Source organism: Elephas maximus, chromosome 3, assembly GCF_024166365.1.
Source record: "Elephas maximus indicus isolate mEleMax1 chromosome 3, mEleMax1 primary haplotype, whole genome shotgun sequence".
NCBI lineage: Eukaryota > Metazoa > Chordata > Mammalia > Proboscidea > Elephantidae > Elephas > Elephas maximus.
Window position 1 is genome coordinate 93,451,643 of NC_064821.1, and position 19,358 is coordinate 93,471,000.

At 37.6% G+C, this 19,358-nt stretch overlaps 1 protein-coding gene across 2 annotated transcripts in view; it reads right to left on the reverse strand.

Annotated features, from left to right (window-relative positions):
- Positions 1-19,358, reverse strand: part of FAF1 (Fas associated factor 1) — a 602,340-nt gene that overhangs the window by 66,054 nt on the left and 516,928 nt on the right. For both annotated transcript variants that reach the window (XM_049875181.1, XM_049875180.1), the window contains exon 16: positions 593-673. In XM_049875181.1, coding sequence (XP_049731138.1) covers positions 593-673 — 81 coding nt within the window. The remainder of the gene's footprint in view (positions 1-592; positions 674-19,358) is intronic.

Sequence of the window (19,358 nt, forward strand, 5' to 3'; positions counted from 1 at the left end):
CTTTCTTGGGGGCAGAAACTCCGGCTTGTTCACTTTCCCCTCCTTCTTCAATGCCTGGTACAGAAGCAGCTCCTCATTAAGTTTTACCGTATTTTTATGGAAATAATGCACTTTATAAGTTTTTTTGCCAATCGTGCTCTTTCCCCCAAAGTATTTTCGTAAGCATACTAACGTAAAAAAAAAAAAAAGCAAAAAAGCATAACATGCGTGTTATTTGTATAAAAATACGGTAAATAAATCAGTCATTTTTAACTGTTACTGAACATCAGAATCACCTAAAAATTTAAATTAAAATAAAAAACTAAAAATTTCTGAATTCTTTTTTTTTTTTTTACCATACAGCAATTAAAAAACATACAGGATAGATACTAGATTCTTTGTTTTTTTTTTTTTTGGTTTTCATTTTTCATGACTCTTGACAAACTTTGTCAAAATGAACCATGCTTTAAGAGCCATGATAATTGAATCTAGCTTTCTCCATTGCAAACCCAGTATTCTTAGGGATCAGAGTGATAAAAGGGGCTGGCACTTTAATAATGAAGACTATTTGGGATTAAGCACCTTATCCCAGATGGCCCCTGATCAAACCTACTTTTGCTCTGTCAGCCTCAAGTGAAAGACGATAGGCTTCATCTTGCTCTCTTTTCACATTTTCTCTGGCTTCACGTTCATCCTTAAAAGAATGAAGAAGAGTCAATGCATTTTACCATATTACTGTTTTTTAAAACAAACAATAATAATTCCCTGTCATATCTTGTGTTAATTTATTATAATTAAATAAGAAACTTAAATTGTATAGGATATAAACAAGCACACAAGAAGATGAACAGCGTGGTATATAGTGAAAAAAAAGAGTGAATTCTAGCTCTACCACCTAAGACCTTGGGCAAGTTATTTAACCTCTATAGGCCTCAATTTCTTCATCTAGAAAATGGAAGCAATATTTGGCTTATAGGGTTATTGTGAAGATTAAATGCAGTATCATATAAGCTGTCTAGCAAAGCACCTGGCACTTAGCTCAACTTCATAATTATTCCCTTCTTTTTCCCTGAGTTTTCTAAGATTAACCTGCTTGTTGAAACATCTCAATTGGTGTTCCATCAGTTACTGGACCCCTGTTTGTCACCAATACCTTCAGTGCAGCTTGGATCTCTTCCTTCAGTACCATCGGTTCCTGATCATAGGCTACCTCCCGAAATGGCTGAGTGTCGACCAAATCTTTTTGGTATAGTGACTCAGTGTACTCCTTCCATCTTCTTTTGATGTTTCCTGCACAGTTTAATATTTTCCCCTATGGACAGGTCTAAACCACACTTACTGTTGTCAAGTAAATTCTGATTCACAGCGGCTCAGTAGGGTTTCCAAGGCTATAAATCTCTATGGGAGTGGGCTGCCACAACTTTCTCCCACAGAGCCACTGTGGTTTTAAAGCACCGACCTTTTGGTTAGCAGTCCATCACTTTAACCACTGCTCCACCAGTACTCATAGAAAAGTTAATCTACTGAAATTTAGATGGCACTAGAATATTATCAACAAACTGTGAGAGTGGTCTTACTTTTCTATATTTCAAATTGGAAAACACTTAAGATATTTTAAACTTTAATTTGACCTTACTTTTCTGACTCCTCCTCCCTAGACTACTCTGGGTTTTGCTTGTAACATTCTGTACTTGTCCTTTAAAGCATTCATCACAATTGTAATTAATTAGTTTTTATATAATTATTTATTTAATGTGGGACCCCTCTATGAGACTATAAGCTCCACAAAGGCAGAGACCTTGTCTATATTACATAGGTCTGTATTCCAAGTGTTTCTTTCATATACTGCCTAGCCTTTTGGGGATGTTTAATAAAAACTTGTTGAATAAATGTCTTTTCAGGCACAACATACTTATTGTCTGCGTAAAAATTAAGGAGAAAAAAGATACAGTTCATCCACAAAGTGGCCCCATCTGGTCAATGAAAATGACTGGGCAGGAATGACATGTTATGACACTATGTACACATAGCAAAGGGATCTTCTAAAAGCTACCATGGCTGGAAGCCTTTTGAGCATGAATATAGTTTATAATAAAAGCATCCTAAGTAAACAGCTCTGTTTTAAAACAGACTGTTGCAGACATGAAAGGCCATTCAATACAGGGATCTCTGGCACAGAATGTGGCATCTGTTGTGAGAAAACTTCCTGAATCAACTAAGTTCTTTCTTTCCTGCTCTCCTTCTCTCTCTTCTTTTTCACTTTCCTCCCTCCATTCCCTCACAAATATTCATGAAAAGTTTAGCGCTCAGGTTTTGCATTATTTTCCTCTTGTTTCTTAAATAATGTTGCTTTCTTCATCTGGGAAACTTCCTGCTCCAACAGCTGTACTACTCAAAACCCTACCATCTTTTCATAGAGTTTTAGAAATATAAAAGACCCAACCTGTCCACAAGAGCCACTTTAACAGGTGAAAACTGAAATCATGTAAGTGTAAATGATTTGCCTAAAACTACCCAGCGAATTAGTGGCAGAGGTTAGACTTGAATCTTCTGACCCCCCCGCCCCCTGCCCCAAATCATATGCTCTTTCTCTTGCCCACACCACAGTTCTCTCTGACCATCCCAGACAGAAGGGTTGCCTCAGGATGAATTTCCCAAAATTCATCAGGATCATAGCTTCTCGCATGTTTGGTAGTTGCTTGTGAATGGCTATCATTTCTTTTTTTTCCTGTTCTGTAGGTTTTATACTTACCTTCCAACTGTCCTGTGAATATTAACTTTAATTTGGGAATAAGAAAACATTACTTAGGCATTTTCCCCATATTATTCTAGATGGTAGATTTTTTAGAAATTTCCAGATGTTGTGGTTAACATTTCATGTACAAATTTGTTCTCATGACTTACAGATGTGCCTCTTGGATCTTCTCCTGAGTCCTACAAGTACTGTTCTTTTGGAGGCTCCCTTTGCTAAGTCTGAGAGAACACATCAGACAAAGTGACTAGAAACATGTGTTGATTGTGTGGAGGTGGAATGGCTGTATGATCAGGTTCAGGAATAGGTCTCAGGTGCTGTCTGGGCTATGGCTTGGGCTATTTGGTATTGAAATATTTCTTGTCATACCAAAGTGAAAAGCCAGATTGCTCGGAACCAACTGATACACTCCTTGCCCCCTCCGGAGCCTTTCATCTGTACTATGTTTGTCGCTGCTCTCATACTGCTTTGTTCTACACTCATTTATATATGTCTCATTGTTCCCTACTGAAGTTGTAAGCTTCCAAAGTGAAAAGGCTATATTGTATGTCTTTGTATCTCCCATAGTATCTAGGGTACTTACTATCTTCCATATGGCAAGCATTCAATACATATTTGTTGGATGAATGAATAGAATTATTAGTGTTTAACAGTCATACACTGGAAGTTCTGGAGCCTCTAAGTATCTTTCAGACCAGTAATTTTTATTTAAGTATATTCTGTATTCTGAGTATTACAAGGACTTGTTAAGAAGTGGTGAAATTAAATTTCAAATCTAGTTTTTCTCACCCCAAAGCCTATGTTTTTTCCACTATGGTACATTAGGTGGCTTAGTATAGTGCTATATCTGTGAAACATCAATAGCCTTGAATCAGATTTCATTAAAATTCATTAAAAATAATCTCCATATTTGAAAACATTTTATGAGCTGTCAAGTGGTTCCTAATGAGGCACTTAACCAAAAATAGAATTTAAGTGTAACTTGTTACCCCTCAATAGTATTTAAAATTAGTAATTATTGGTTAATTCTCAAAAGACTAAAGTAAAATTCTGAATTATCAAATCACAACAATCAATCCATCATGGCTAGTTTGTTTCCAATACTTACCAAATGAATATGCATACACACTCACATTACATTTATCTGTTCTTCTGATGTCAAGATTAAAATATAGATCCTGTTCTTCTGATGCCAAGGTTAGAATGCATACTAACAGGTAGGACCTTGTGAACAGGGAAAAAGCCCTGGTATCTGTCCCTAAAGAGATACAGACCAAGACAACCTAAAATTCTCTCAGTATAAATACTTACAGATAGAAGACAGAATATAAATAAAACAAAAATATTATAAGTATCACTGAGCCTGTAAAAAAGGAAAAAAGAAAGAAAAATTCCTGAGTACCAGAAGTAAAGGGAACACAAAACCAGGGCTATAAATGATGAGGTGATATGAAACCTGACAAGGCAGGTTAACAGTCTTGGTAACCTAGAGGCCCAAGTGGGATCAGAAGACTTTATTTTGGATACAAGCAAAGTAGGGAGTTAGAACCGAGAATTCTGAATCCTGAGCTGTGAGGTAACCTTTGGCAGCTTAATACAAATTTAATTAGAGTCTGGGAGTGGCTGTGGAGGGGGCAGGGAAAGGATGAAAAATTATTTTAAGAAATAATGGCCAAACTTTTTTCAAATTTGATGGAAACTATAAAGCCAGAAATCCAATGGGGGATAAAGCCAGAAATCCAATAATCTCCATGAATACCAATTAAAAGAAACATGAAGAAAACTATGCCAAGGCACATCACAACCAAATCATCTAAAGCTAATAATAATACCTTAAAAGCTGTCAGAGAGAACAAAATAAGAATGGCAGCAGACTTCTCATCAGAGACAGTGTAAGTAAGAAGACATTGGAGGAACATCTTTGAAGTACCAAAAAGGGAAGAAAAAAAATGAAACAACAACAACAAAAAAACCTGTCAACTTAAAATTCTATACCTAGTGAAAATATTTTTCAAAACTGAAGGTGAAATAAAGACTTTTCTACACATACAAAAGCTGAAACAATTCATCAGTATGGGATGTGTAGTACAGTAAAAGTTAAAGAAAATCCTTCAGGTAAAAAGAAAAAGATACCAGATAGATACCTAGATCTATACTCAGGAAAAAAGAGAATTAGAGATGGGAGCTTTGTGTGTAAATTAAAAGATATTTTTCTTATAATTTAAATCTTCTTAAAAATAATTGTATAAATCAAAAATAACAGCACTGCATAGTAGGGTTTAAAACTTATGTAGAAACAAAATATGTGATAATGGAACAAGGGCTGGAAGGGGAGAAATGGAAGTACGCTGGTAGAAGGTTTTCATAGAATATGTGAAATGGTTTAATACCACATGAAGAAAGACTGTGATGAATTAAAGATATATAGTATAAACTCAAAAAGAACTACTACAAAGACTACAAAGAGTTGTAGCCACAAAGAAAATAAAATAGAATTATGAAAAAAGTATTCAATTAAAAAAAAATGGCAGAAAAAAAGGAACAAAGAATGGATAGGACAAATGGGAAACAAACAACAAGGTTGTGAATTTGAACTCAACCGTATTAATAATTGGAGCCCTGGTACTGCTGTGGTTAAGAGCTTGGCTGCTAACCAAAAGACTGACAGTTTGAATCCACCAGACACTCCTCACAAACCCTATGGGCATTTCTACTCTGTCCTATAGGGTCGCTATGAGTGGGAATCGACAGCAACAGGTTGTGAGTATATTAATCATGCTTAATGTAAAAAGTCTACTATCCCACTACGCTCAATTAAAAGATAGGTTGTTGAATTGGACGAAAACGCAAGGCTCAACAATATACTGCCCACAAGAACACATTTTAAATATAAAGACAAAAATGGGTTTAAAAGTAAAAGTATGGAAAAAGATATATCATGCTAACGCTAACAAATGGAAGGTGAAGTGGCCAGATTAATATTAAACAAAGCAGATTTCAGAGCAAAGAGTATTATCAGGGATATGGTCACTTCATAGCAATAAACCGTCAATTAATCAAGAGGACATAACAATCCTAAATGTTTATGTGCTTAATAATAGGACTTTGAAATACTTGAAGCATATACTGAAAGAACTGCAAAGCAAGAGAGAAAAATCCAGTTAGAGTCAGATATTACAACACTGTTTCACAATAATTGCTAAAACAAGCAGACAGAAAATGATATAGAAGACCAGAACAACACTTAAACTTTTTTCTTTTTTTAAAATTGTGCTTTAAGCGACTAACAAATCAAGTGAGTCTCTCACATAAAAACTTACATAACCTTGTTATGTACTCCTACTTGCTCTCCCCCTAATGAGACATGACATTCCTCCTCTCCACCCTGCATTCCCTGTGTCCATTCAGCCTGCTCCTGTCCCTCTCTGCCTTCTCATCTCGCCTCCGGACAGGAGCTGCTCACATAGTCTCATGCGTCTACTTGAGCCAAGAAACTCACTCCTCACCAGTGTCATTTTCTTATAGTCCAGTCCAATCCCTGCTTGAAGAGTTGGCTTTGGGAATGGTTCCAGTCTTGGGCTAACAGAAGGTCCAGGGACCATGACCTCTGGGGTCCTTCTAGTCTCAGTCAGACCATTAAGTCTGGTGTTTTTACGAGAATTTGAGGTCTGTGTCCCACTGTTCTCCTGCTCTATCAGGGATTCTCTGTTATGTTCCCTGTCAGGGCAGTCATAAGCTTATAACAAACTTGACTCAGTTGACATTTACAGAATATTCTACACAACAGTAGCAATATATACAGTATTTCCAAGTGCACATGAAACAGTGGCTAAGACAGATCACAGTCAGGGCCATAAACAAATCTCAATTTAAAATAATACATGGAATAATTATAATCATACAAATTATGTTTTCTTACCACAATGAAATTAAATTAGAAATCAATAACAGAAAGATATCTTGAAAATCTCAAAATATTTGAGAAATAACCCATGGATCAAAGTCCACAATCAACAGTCATGGAAGCGGCAGTCTAGAAGTCAAACAACGTATTGCACTGGGCAAATCTGCTGCAAAAAACCTCTTTAAAGTATTAAAAAGCAAAGATCTTACTTTGAGGACTGAGGTGCACCTGACCCAAGTCATGACATTTTCAATTGCCTCATAGGCATGAGAAAGCTGGAAAATGAATAAGGAAGACCAAAGAACTGATGCCTTTGAATTATGGTGTCGGTGAAGAGCAGTGATTATACCATGGACTGCCAGAAGAGACCCTATGTACAACAGAATGAAACACTGCCTGGTCCTGTGCCACCCTCATAATCGTTGCTGTATTTGAGCCCACTGTTGCAGCCACTGTGTGTCAATCCATCTTGTTGAGTATCTTCCTCTTTTTCGATGACCCTCTATTTTACCAATCACGATGTCCTTCTGCAGGGACTGGTCCCTCCTGATAACAGGTCCAAAGTAAGCGAGACAAAGTATCACAATCCTCGCTTCTAAGGAGCACGCTGGCTGTAGTTCTTCCTAAACAGACTTGTTTGTTCCTCTGGTAGTTCATGGTATAGCGTATAGTCAATATTCTTCAGCACCGTAATTCGAATGCATCAATTCTTCTTTGGTCTTTCTTATTCACTGCCCAGCTTTTATATGCATATGAAGCGACTGAAAATACCATGGCTTGGCTCAAGCACACTTGTGTTCTCAAGATGCCATCTTTGCTATTTAACACTCTAAAGAGGTCTTTTGTAGCACATTTGCCCAATGCAACACGTTTGATTTTTTCACTGCTGCTTCCATGGATGTTGATTGTGGATCGAAATAAAATGAAATCCTTGACGACTTCAGTATTTTCTAAGTTTATTATGATGCTGCTTACAGGTCCAGTTGTGAGGATTTTTGTTTTCTGTGTGTTAAGGTGTAAGCCGTACTGAAGGCTAAAGTCTTTGATTTTCATCAGTAAGTGCTTCAAGTCCTCTTCACTTTCAGCAAGCAAGGTTGTGTCATCTGCATATCAAGGGTTGTTAAATGAGTCTTCCTCCAATCTTGATGCAGAGTTCTTCTTCATGTAGACCAGCTTCTCAGACTATTTGATCAGCATATAGATTGAATAAGTATGGTAAAAGGATACAACCCTGATGCACACTGTCCTGATTTTAAATCATGGAAACCCTGGTGGCATAGTGGTTAAGTGCTACGGCTGCTAACCAAAGGGTCGGCAGTTTGAATCCACCAGGCGCTCCTTGGAAACTCTATGGGGCAGTTCTACTCTGTCCTATAGTGTCGCTATGAGCTGGAATTGACTGGACAGCACTGGGTTTGGTTTTTGTTTTTTAGTATCCCCTTGTTCTGTTCCGACGACTGCCTGTTGGTCTGTGTACAGATTCTGCAAAAGCACAATTAAGTGTTCTGGAATTCCTATTCTTCACAATGTTGTCCATAATTGGTCATGATCCACACAGTTGAATGCCTTTGCACAGTCAATAAAAGATAGGTAAACATCTTCCTGGTATTCTCTGCTTTCAGCCAAGATCCGTCTGACATCAGAAATGATATCCCTTGTTCCACATCCTCTTCTGAATCCAGCTTGAATTTCTGGCAGTTCCCTGTCGATGTATTGCTGTAACCATTTTTGAATTATCTTCAGCATAATTTTACCTGAATGTGAAACAAATGATATTGTTTGATAATTTCCGTATTCTATAGGATTACTTTTTTTTTGGAATAGGCACAAATATGGATCTCTTCCAGTCAGTAAGCCAGGTAGCTATCTTCCAGTTCCCTTGGTATAGACCAGTTAGCGTTTCCATTGCTGCATCCATTGTTGAAATATCTTAATTGGTATTCCATCAATTCCTGGAGCTTTATTTTTTTTGCCAATGCCTTTAGTGCAGCTTGGACTTCTTCCTTCATTACCATTGGTTCTTGATTATATGCTACCTCCTGAAATGGTTAAACACTGACCGATTCTTTTTGGTACAGTGGCTCTGTGCATTCTTTCCATTTTCTTTTTATGCTTCCTGCATCATTCAATATTTTGCTCATAGAATCCTTCAATATTGTAACTCAAGGCTTGAGTTCTTTCTTCAGTTCTTTCGGTTTGAGAAATGCTGAGCCTGTTCTTCTCTTATAGTTTTCTAACTCCAAGTCTTTGTACATTTCATTATAATACACTACTTTGTTCCCTCAGGCCACCCTTTGAAATCTTCTATTCAGCTCTTTCATGTCATCATTTCTTCTTTTTTTTTTTTTAAGCTACTCTATGTTCAAGAACAAGTTTCAGAGTCTCTGCTTACATCCATTTTGGTCTTTTCTTTCTTTTCTGTCTTTTTAACGACCTCTTGTTTCTTCTCACATGATGTCGTTGATGTCATCCCACACCCTGTCTGGTCTTCAGTCATTAGTGTTCAATGTGTCAAATCTATTCTTGAGATGGTCTCTAAATTCAGTTGAGGTATAGTCAAGGTCATACTTTGGCTCTTGTGGACTTGTTTTAATTTTCCTCAACTTCAACTTGAACTTGCACAGGAACACATGATGGTCTGTTCCACAGACAGCCCCTGGCCTTGTTCTGACTGATGATATTGTGCTTTTCCATTGGCTATTCCCACAGATGTAGTTGATTTAATTCCTATGTATTTCATCCTGTGAGGTCCACATGTATAGTTACTATTTATATTGTTGAAAAAAGGTATTTCCAATGAAGAAGTCTTTGGTCTTGCAAAAGTCTATCACGTAATCTCCAGCGTGGTTTCTATCACCAACACCATATTTTTCCAACTATCAATCCTTCTTCTCTGTGTCCAACTTACACATTCCAATAACCAGTAATTGTCAATTCATCATGACTGCATGTTTGATCACTTTCAGACTGCAAAAGTTGGTAAAAATCTTCAATCTGTCAGCTTGTCATACTGTCCGGGCTTGCATGTTGCTGTGATGTTGGAAGCTATGCCACCGGTATTCAGATACCACAATGGTCACCCATGGAGGACAGGTTTCAGCTGAGCTTCCAGACTAAGACAGACTAGGAAGAAGGACCCAGCAGTCTACTTCTGAAAAGCATTAGCCAGTGAAAACCTTATGAATAGCAGCGGAATACTGTCTGATATAGTGCTGGAAGATGAGCCTCCCAGGTTGGAAGGCACTCAAAATATGACTGGGGAAGAGCTGCCTCCTCAAAGTACAGTCGACCTTAATGACGCGGATGGAGTAAAGCTTTTGGGACCTTCATTTGCTGATGTGGCATGACTCAAAATGAGAAGAAACAGCTGCAAACATCCATTAATAATTGGAACTTGGAATGTATTAAGTATGAACCTAGGAAAACTGGAAATTGTCGAAAATGAAATGGAATGCACAAACATCGATATCCTAGGCATTACTAGTGAGCTGAAATGGACTGGTATTGGCCATTTTGAGTCGGACAATCATATAGTCTACTATGCTGGGAATGACAATTTGAAGAGGAATAGTGTTGCTTTCTTCATCAAAAAGAACATTTCGAGATCTATCCTGAAGTACAATGCTGCCAGTGATAGATTAATATCCATAGGTCTAAAAGGAAGACCAGTTAATACGACTATTATTCAAATTTACGCACCAACCACTAAGGCCAAAGATGAAGGAATAGAAGATTTTTATCAGCTGCTGCAGTCTGAAATTCATCGAACATGCAATCAGGACGCACTGATAATTACTGGTGATTGGAATGTGAAACTTAGAAACAAAGCAGGAGGATCGGTAGCTGGAAAATATGGCCTTGGTGATAGAAACAATGCCAGAGATCGAATGATGGAATTTTGCAAGACCAACGGGTTCTGCATTGCAAATACCTTTTTTCACCAACATAAACGGCGACTATACACATGGACCTTGCCAGATGGAACACAAAGAAATCAAATTGACTATATCTGTGAAAAGAGAGGATGGAAAAGCTCAGTATCATCAGTTAGAACAAGGCCAGGGGCTGACTGTGGAACAGACCATCAATTGTTCATATACAAGTTCGGTCTGAAATTGAAGAAAATCAGAGCAAGTCCACGAGAGCCAAAATATGACCTTGATATCCCACTTGAATTTAGAGACCATCTGAAGAATAGATTTGATGCATTGAACACTAGTGACCGAAGACCAGATGAGTTGTGGAATGATATCAAGGACATCATACATGAAGAAAGCAACAGGTCATTGAAAAGGCAGGAAAGAAAGAAAAGACCAAGATGGATGTCAGAGAAGACTCTGAAACTTGCTCTTGAATGTCGAGCAGCTAAAGCAAAAGGAAAAATTGATGAAGTAAAAGAACTGAACAGAACATTTCAAAGGGCATCTCAAGAAGATAAAATAAAGTATTATAATAACATGTGCAAAGAGCTGGAGATGGAAAACCAAAAGGAAGAACATGCTCGGTGTTTCTCAAGCTGAAAGAGCTGAAGAAAAAATTCAAGCCTCGAGTTGCAATAGTGAAGGATTCTATGGGGAAAACATTAAACAACACAGGAAGCATCAAAAGAAGATAGAAGACACAGAGTCATTATACCAAAAATAACGTCAATGTTCAACCATTTCAAGAGGTGGCATATGATCAGGAACCGATGGTACTGAAGGAAGAAGTCCAAGCTGCTCTGAAGGCACTGGCGAAAAACAAGGCTCCAGGAATTGATGGAATATCAACTGAGATATTTCAACAAACAGATGCAGCACTGGAGGTGCTCACTCATCTATGCCAAGAAATATGGAAGACAGCTTCCTGGCCAACTGACTGGAAGAGATCCATATTTATATCCATTCCCAAGAAAGGTGATCCAACTGATTGTGGAAATTATAGAACAATATCATTAATATCACACGCGAGCAAAATTCTGCTGAAGATGATTCAAAAACGGCTGCAGCAGTATATCGACAGGGAACTGGCAGAAATTCAGTCTGGTTTCAGAAGAGGATGTGGAATCAGGGATATCATTGCTGATGTCAAATGGATCCTGGCTGAAAGCAGAGAATATCAGAAGGATGTTTACCTGTGTTTTATTGACTATGCAAAGGCATTCGACTGTGTGGATCATGATAAATTATGGATAATGTTGCAAAGAATGGGAATCCAGAACGCTTAATTGTGCTCATGAGGAACCTTTACAATTGTTTGGACAGAACAAGGGGATACTGATTGGTTTAAAGTCAGGAAGCATGTGTGTTAGGGTTGTATTCTTTCACCATACCTATTCAATCTGTATGCTGAGCAAATAATCCCAGAAGCTGGACTATATGAAGAAGAACGGGGCATCAGGATTGGAGGAAGACTCATTAACAACCTGCGTTATGCAGATGACACAACCTTCCTTGCTGAAAGTGAAGAGGACTTGAAGCACTTACTGATGAAGATCAAAGACCACAGCCTTCAGTATGGATTACACCTCAACATAAAGAAAACAAAAATCCTCACAACTAGACCAATGAGCAACATCATGATAAACGGAGAAAAGATTGAAGTTGTCAAGGATTTCATTTTACTTGGATCCACAATCAACGGCCGTAGAAGCAGCAGTCAAGAAATCAAAAGATGCACTGCATTGGGTAAATCTGCTGCAAAGGATCTCTTTAAAGTGCTGAAGAGCAAGGATGTCACCCTGAAGACTAAGGTACACCTGACCTAAGCCACGGTATTTTCAATTGCATAATATGCATGTGAAAGCTGGACAATGAATAAGGAAGACCGAAGAACAATAGACGCCCTTGAATTGTGGTGTTGGTAAACAATATTGAATATACCATGGACTGCCAAAAGAACGAACAAATCTGTCTTGGAAGAAGTGCAGCCAGAATGCTCTTAGGGGCAAGGATGGCAAGACTAGGTCTTACATACTTCAGACATGTTGTCAGGAGGGATCAGTCCCTGGAGAAGGACATCATGCTTGGCAGAGTACGGGGTCAGCGAAAAAGAGGAAGACCTTCAACGAGGTGGATCGACACAGTGGCTCCAACAATGAGCTCAAGCATAACAACAATTGTAAGGATGGCTCAGGACCGGGCAGCATTTCGTTCTGTTGTGCATAGGGTTGCTATGAGTCAGAACCGACTCAATGGCGCCTAACCTTACCTATCTTCATCTTTGGCATCACTAGTTGGTGCATATATTTGAGTTACAGTTCTATTCACTGGTCTTCCTTGTAAGCATATGGATATTATCCTATCACTGATAGCAGTGTAATTCAGGATTGATCTTGAAATGTTCTTTTTGAGGATGAATGTGACCCCATTCCTTTCCAATTTGTCATTCCTGGCATGGTAGATAATATGAATTTTCCATACAAAATGGCGAATACCAGTCCATTTCAGCTCACTAATGCCTAGGATATCAATCTTCAAGTGCTTTGTTTCATTTCTAACAGCTTCCAATTTTCCTGCATTCATACTTCATACATTCCACATTCCAATTATTAATGTATGTTTGCAGCTGTTTCTTCTCATTTTAAGTCATGCTACATCAGCAAATGAAGGTCCTGAAAGTTTCACTCCATCCACGTCATTAAGGTGACACTACTTTGAGGAGGCAGCTACTCCCCAGTTGTATTTTGAGTGCCTTCCAACCTGAGGGGCTCATCTTCTGGCACTATACCAGACAATAGCAGTTCTGCGCTATTCATTAAGGTTTTCATTGGCCAATTTTTTCAGACCTAGATGGTCAGGTCCTTCTTACCAGTCTGTCTTGGCCTGGAAGTGCCACTGAAACCTGTCTACCGTGGATGACCCTATTGGTATTTGAAATACTGGTGGCACAGGTTCCAGCATCACAGCAATACTCAAGCCACCTCAGTACGACAAACTGACAGATGAGTAGTGTCGGTAAAAATTACAGTCTTGGGGATCCCGTGGGAGCAGTTCTACTCTGTCCAATAGGGTCACCATGAGTCAAAATCAACTTGAGAGCAAAAAAAAAATTTGTTTTTTTGGTTATTAAAAACTTCATGCCAATGAATTTGACAATTTAAGTGAAATGGAGAGATTTCTTAAAATACACAAACTACCAAAGCTCACTGAAGAAGAAACTCATAACCTGGATTGCCCTATATGTGTTAAAGAAATTTCGGTAAAAATCTTGCCAGATTATTATAAAGAGAAAATAAATTAGAGTTTACCAGAGGTTGCGTGGATGGAGGAATGGGGAGTTACTGCTTAATAGGTAGAGGGTTTCTGTTTGTAGTGATTAAAAAGCATTGGAAATAGTGGTAATGGCTGCACAACATTGTGAATGTAAATAAGGCCACTGACATATACACTTAACAATGGTTAAAATGGCAAATTTTATGTCATAGGTATTTTACCACAGTAAAATTAAAGAGAGAGACAGAGACAGAGAGAAAGAGAGAAAAGAAAACTTTCCCACAAAGAAAACTTCAGGTCAAGATGGCTTCACTGGTGAATTCTACCAACACTTAAGCAAGAAATAGTATTAATTCTCTATAAAGTTTTCCAGGAAATTTAAGATAAGGGACTACTTCCCAGCATTACCCACGTAATAAAATCAGACAAAGACATTACAAAAAAAGCACAGAGATATCCCTCATGAGCATAGATCAAAAATTCTAAACAAAATTTTAGCAAATGCAATTCCGCAATATATAAAAAGGATAATACATCATGACCAAGTGAAGTTTATCCCAGGAATGCAAGGTTGGTTGAACTTTTGAAAATCAATCAACGTAATTCACTATATTAACAGACTAAAAAAAGAAAAACTATATGGTCACCTCAATAGATGCGGAAAAACCATTAGACAAAAGCTAAGCCATTCCTGATAAAATTTCTCAATGAAGTAGAAATAAAGTAGAACTTCCTCAGCCTGATAAAGGACATCTATGAAAAAAACCTACAACTAATGTCTTACTTACTGGTGAGACACTGAATGCTTTCCCTCTAAGATTAGGAAAAAGGCAGTGATGTCTGTTACCACTTCTATTCAATATTGAACTGGAGGTTCTATCCAGTCTAATAAATCAGATAAAAAAGAAATAAAAAGGCTTTCAGGATGGAAAAGAACTCTCTTTATTCATAGATGAAATGATTAGAGATGTGAAAAATCCTATGAATTCTACAAAAAGCTACTAGAACGAATAAGGGAGATTAGTATGGTTGCAGTATACAAAATCTATATTCAACAAACAACCGTATTTCTATATACTAGCAACAAATAATCAGAACTTATAGTTAAAAGAAAACAATACCCTTTACAATAACATAAAATATATGAAATACTTAGGAATCAATTTGATGACACACACACATAACCTGTACACTAAAAATACAAAACATTGCAGAGAGAAATCAAAGAAGACCTAAACAAATGAAGAGATATATCAATTTCATGGATTGGAAGAGCAAATATTTTTAGATGTCAATTATCTCCAAATGATCTATAGATTCAATGTAATGCCAATCAAAATACCAGCAGACTTTCTTGTAGAAACTGACAAACTGATTCTAAAATTCATATGGAAATGAAAAGGATCTAGATCAGCCAAAACAACCATGAAAAGTAGAACAAGGTTGAAAAGCTTACACTAAGTGTGTTTGGTGTTGGTGTAAAGAATGGAGTCTAGAAACAGACGTACATATATATGATCAATTGATTTTTGACAAAGATGCAATGGCATTTCAGTGGGAAAAGATATAGTCTTTTCAACAAATGGTGATGAAACGACTGGATATCCATAGATTGTCCCCCGCCCCCCTCAGAAGAACTCCAATTCATACTTCACAGTGCATATAAACATTAACTCAAAATGGATCATAGATCTAAATGTAAAATTAAAAACTGTAATACTTCTAGAGAGGCCCTGGTGGCACAGTGGTTAAGAGCTTGGTTGCTAACCAAAAGGTTGGGAGTTTGAATCCACCAGCCACTCCTTGGAAACCCTATGGGGCAGTTCTGCTCTGTTCTCTAGGATTGCTATGAATTGTTGGAATCAACTCAAAAACAATGGGTTTGGAATAATTCTAGAAGCAAGCCACACACACAAAAAAACAGTGACAAAGATATCTTAGACATGACCCCCAAAACATGATACATGAGTAAAAAATCTAAACTGACTTTATCAAAATTAAAACTTCTTGGGGAGCCAGTTGGGGAAACAATGAGTTTTTATGATAACTGGAAATTTGGCATCAATTAAGTGTAACAATTATACTTGATTAATATAATTGATCACAAAGCTAGACAGGTGAAAAAGGTTGAATTGGTAAATGTTGTGTTACATACATTAAAAAAAGGAAAAAAAATTTGCCGAAACTGCTTATGTACAACCAAACACCCAGGGGTTTTGTGTTTCTAGTTTGGAAATTTAGGGACATGGTTTCATGGGATATCCCAGTCAAATGGCCTAATGTTTTTAGTGTTTCTGTTCTACCTCCTAGTTCGCTGTGTAATCCCTATGGTCTTAAAAGCTTGTGAGCAGCCAACCAAAGTAAAAAAAAAAAAAAAAAAGTTGGTCTCTATTTACTGGGAGCAGCAAAGGAAGAAAGAAACACAGAAACTACAAATGGAACTGGAATGTGTGTCTACCTGTCTCTGTCAACAACTGTCTCCTTTGTTATGAGACTGGAACAACTAGATGGTGCCTGGCTACCATTACGTGATGTTCTGATCGAAGATTCTATAGCAAGATCCTGATTAAAATGGAAAAAAAGGTAGAACAGAATTACAAATTCTCATGGAATCCAGACTTTCTGAATCCAATTGAGGTTGGATTACCCCCCAAAACTACTGCCCTGAGATAATCTTTAAACTTTATACCTAAGCTGTTCCCTCAAGTAATCTTTAAACCAAACAATAGTTTAGCTTAATTAGTAGAGAATGTCTGCCTTGAGTATTGAGCTCTCTTAAAGAATTATCTGCATAGGATCAAAATGACAACAGCAACTCAAAATGTTAGATGAGCAGCTGAGGGGGAAGTAAGTTTATCTTAATGATTGTAGAATAATTTGGAAACAAATAGTGAGAATGGTCGGACATCTTAAAGAATGTAATCAATGTAACTGAATTGTACATATAAACATCGTTTTATTGGTGTATGTTTTGCTGTGTATATTTTCATCAGAAAATTATATTTATAAAAGAATAAACACCTTTGAAAAGACATAAAAATATTAAAAACTTCTGCTCTCCTAAAGACACTTGAAAATGGTAATGAGAATATAATGACAAGTCATAGACTGGGAGGAAAATCTTTGTAAATCACATGGATAAAAGACTTGTACCTAGGACATATAAAGAACTCCCAAAATGAAAATAAATAAATAAATAAATAACAAAGACTACAAAGAACCCAATTTTAAAAAGTAGGCAAAAGATTTGCAGACACTTCACCAAAAATGACACATGGATAGTAAATAAGTACATAAAAAGATGCTCAATCTCACCTTTACAACAAGAAGACAAATAATTCAATTAAAAAATGGGCAAAGGAAATGGACAGACACTTCAAAGAAGACATTCAAGTGGCTAACAGACACGTGAGGAAAAGCTCATGATCCCTAGCCATTAGAGAAATGCAAATCAAAACCACAGTGAGAAACCATCTCACCCTGGCATTACTGGTACAAATCAAAAAACCAGGAAATAACAAATGTTGGAGAGGCTGCAGGGAGATCGGAACTCTTATGAACTGCTGGTGGGAATACAAAATGGTAGAACCATTTTGGAGAATGATATGACACTTCCTTAGAAAGGTAGAAATAGAAATACCATATGATCCAGGAATCTCACCCCTAGAATATATCCTAGAGAAATAAGAGTCGTCACACGAACAGACATATGCACATCCATGTTCACTGCAGCATTGTTCACGATGGCAAAAAGATGGAAACAACCTAGATGCCCATCAACAAATGAACGGATAAACAAACTGTGGTATGTACACACAATGGAGTACTAGGCAATGGTAAAGAACAATGATGAATCTGCAAAGCATCTCACAACATGGATAAATCTGGAGGGCATTATGCAGAGTGAAATAAGTCAGTCACGAAAGGACGAATACTGTATGAAACCACTATTATAAAAGCTTATGAAAAGGTTTACACACAAAAAGAAACAATCTTTGATGATTACGAGGGAGGGGAGCGGTGGGGAGGGAAAAACACTAAATAGACAATAGGTAAGTGGTAACTTTGGTGAAGGGTAAGACAGTACACAATACTGGGGAAGGCAGCACAACTTGCATCAGGCAAGGTCACGGAAGCTCCATAGACACATCCAAACTCCCTGAGGGACTGAATTACTGGGCTGAGGGCTGTGGTGACCATGGTTCTGGGGAACATCTAACTTAACTGGCATAACATAGTTTATAAAAAAAAGTTCTACATTCTACTTTGGTGAGTAGTGTCTGGGGTCTTAAAAGCTTCTGAGCGGCCATCTAAGATACTTCACCAGTATCACCCTGTCGGAAGCATGGGAGAATGAAGAAAACCAAAGACACAAGGGAAAGATTAGTCCAAAGGACTAATGGACCACAACTACCACAGCCTCCACCAAATGGAGTCCAGCACAACTAGATGGTGCCTGGCTACAACCACTGACTGCTCTGACAGGGATCACAATAGGGGGTACTGGACAGAGCTGGAGAAAAATGTAGAACAAAATTCTAACTCACAAAAAAGGACCAGGCTTACTGGCCATATCAGAGACTGGAAAAGCCCTGAGATTATGGCCCCAGGATAATCTTTTAGGTTTGTAATGAAGGCAGTCCTGAGGTTCACCCTTCAGCCAAAGATTAGACAGGCCCATAAAACAAAACGAGACTAAAGGGGCACACCAGCCCAGGGGCAAGGACTAGGAGGCAGGAGAAGACAGGAAAGCTGGTAACAGGGAACCCAGGGTCAAGAAGGGAAGAATGTTGACATGTTGTGGGGTGGTAACCAATGTCACAAAACAGTATGCATACTAATTGTTTAATGAGAAGCTAGTTTGTTCTGTAAACCTTCATCTAAAGTACAATTAAAAAAAAAGAATCTGGATTCAGCTAAAGAGTTAAAAAAAAAAAAAGATGCGCAATCTCATTAAAAAAACTCACTGCCGTTGAGTTGATTCTGACCCATAGTGACCCTATATGACAGAGTAGAGCCACCCCACAGGGTTTCCAAGGAGCACCTGATGGATTCGAACTGCTAACCTTTTGGTTAGCAGCCCGAGCTCTTAACCACTATGGCACCAGGATTTCCAATGAGACACCATTATAAACATTATTAGAATGTCTAAAATAAAAAAGATCAAGTGTTGGCAAGGATGTGGATTCAATGGAACTCTTAACACTGCTGGTGGGATGGAAAATGGTACCACCACTCTGAAAGACACTTTTAAAGTTTCTTAAAAAGTTAAGCATATATAAAAAAAATAATAATAAAAAAAATTTTTTTTTTTAATATATACGCATATATATGACCCAGTTATTCCAGGCCTAGGTAGTTACGCAAGATAAACGGGAGCATATGTCCATACCAATACTTATACACAAATGTCATTGTAGCTTTATCTGTAATAGCCAGAAACCAAGAAATCAAATTTCCATGAACAAGTAAACAAACAAATTGTGAAACTGTGGAATGACCATATAGTGGAATGTCGTTGTTAGATGCT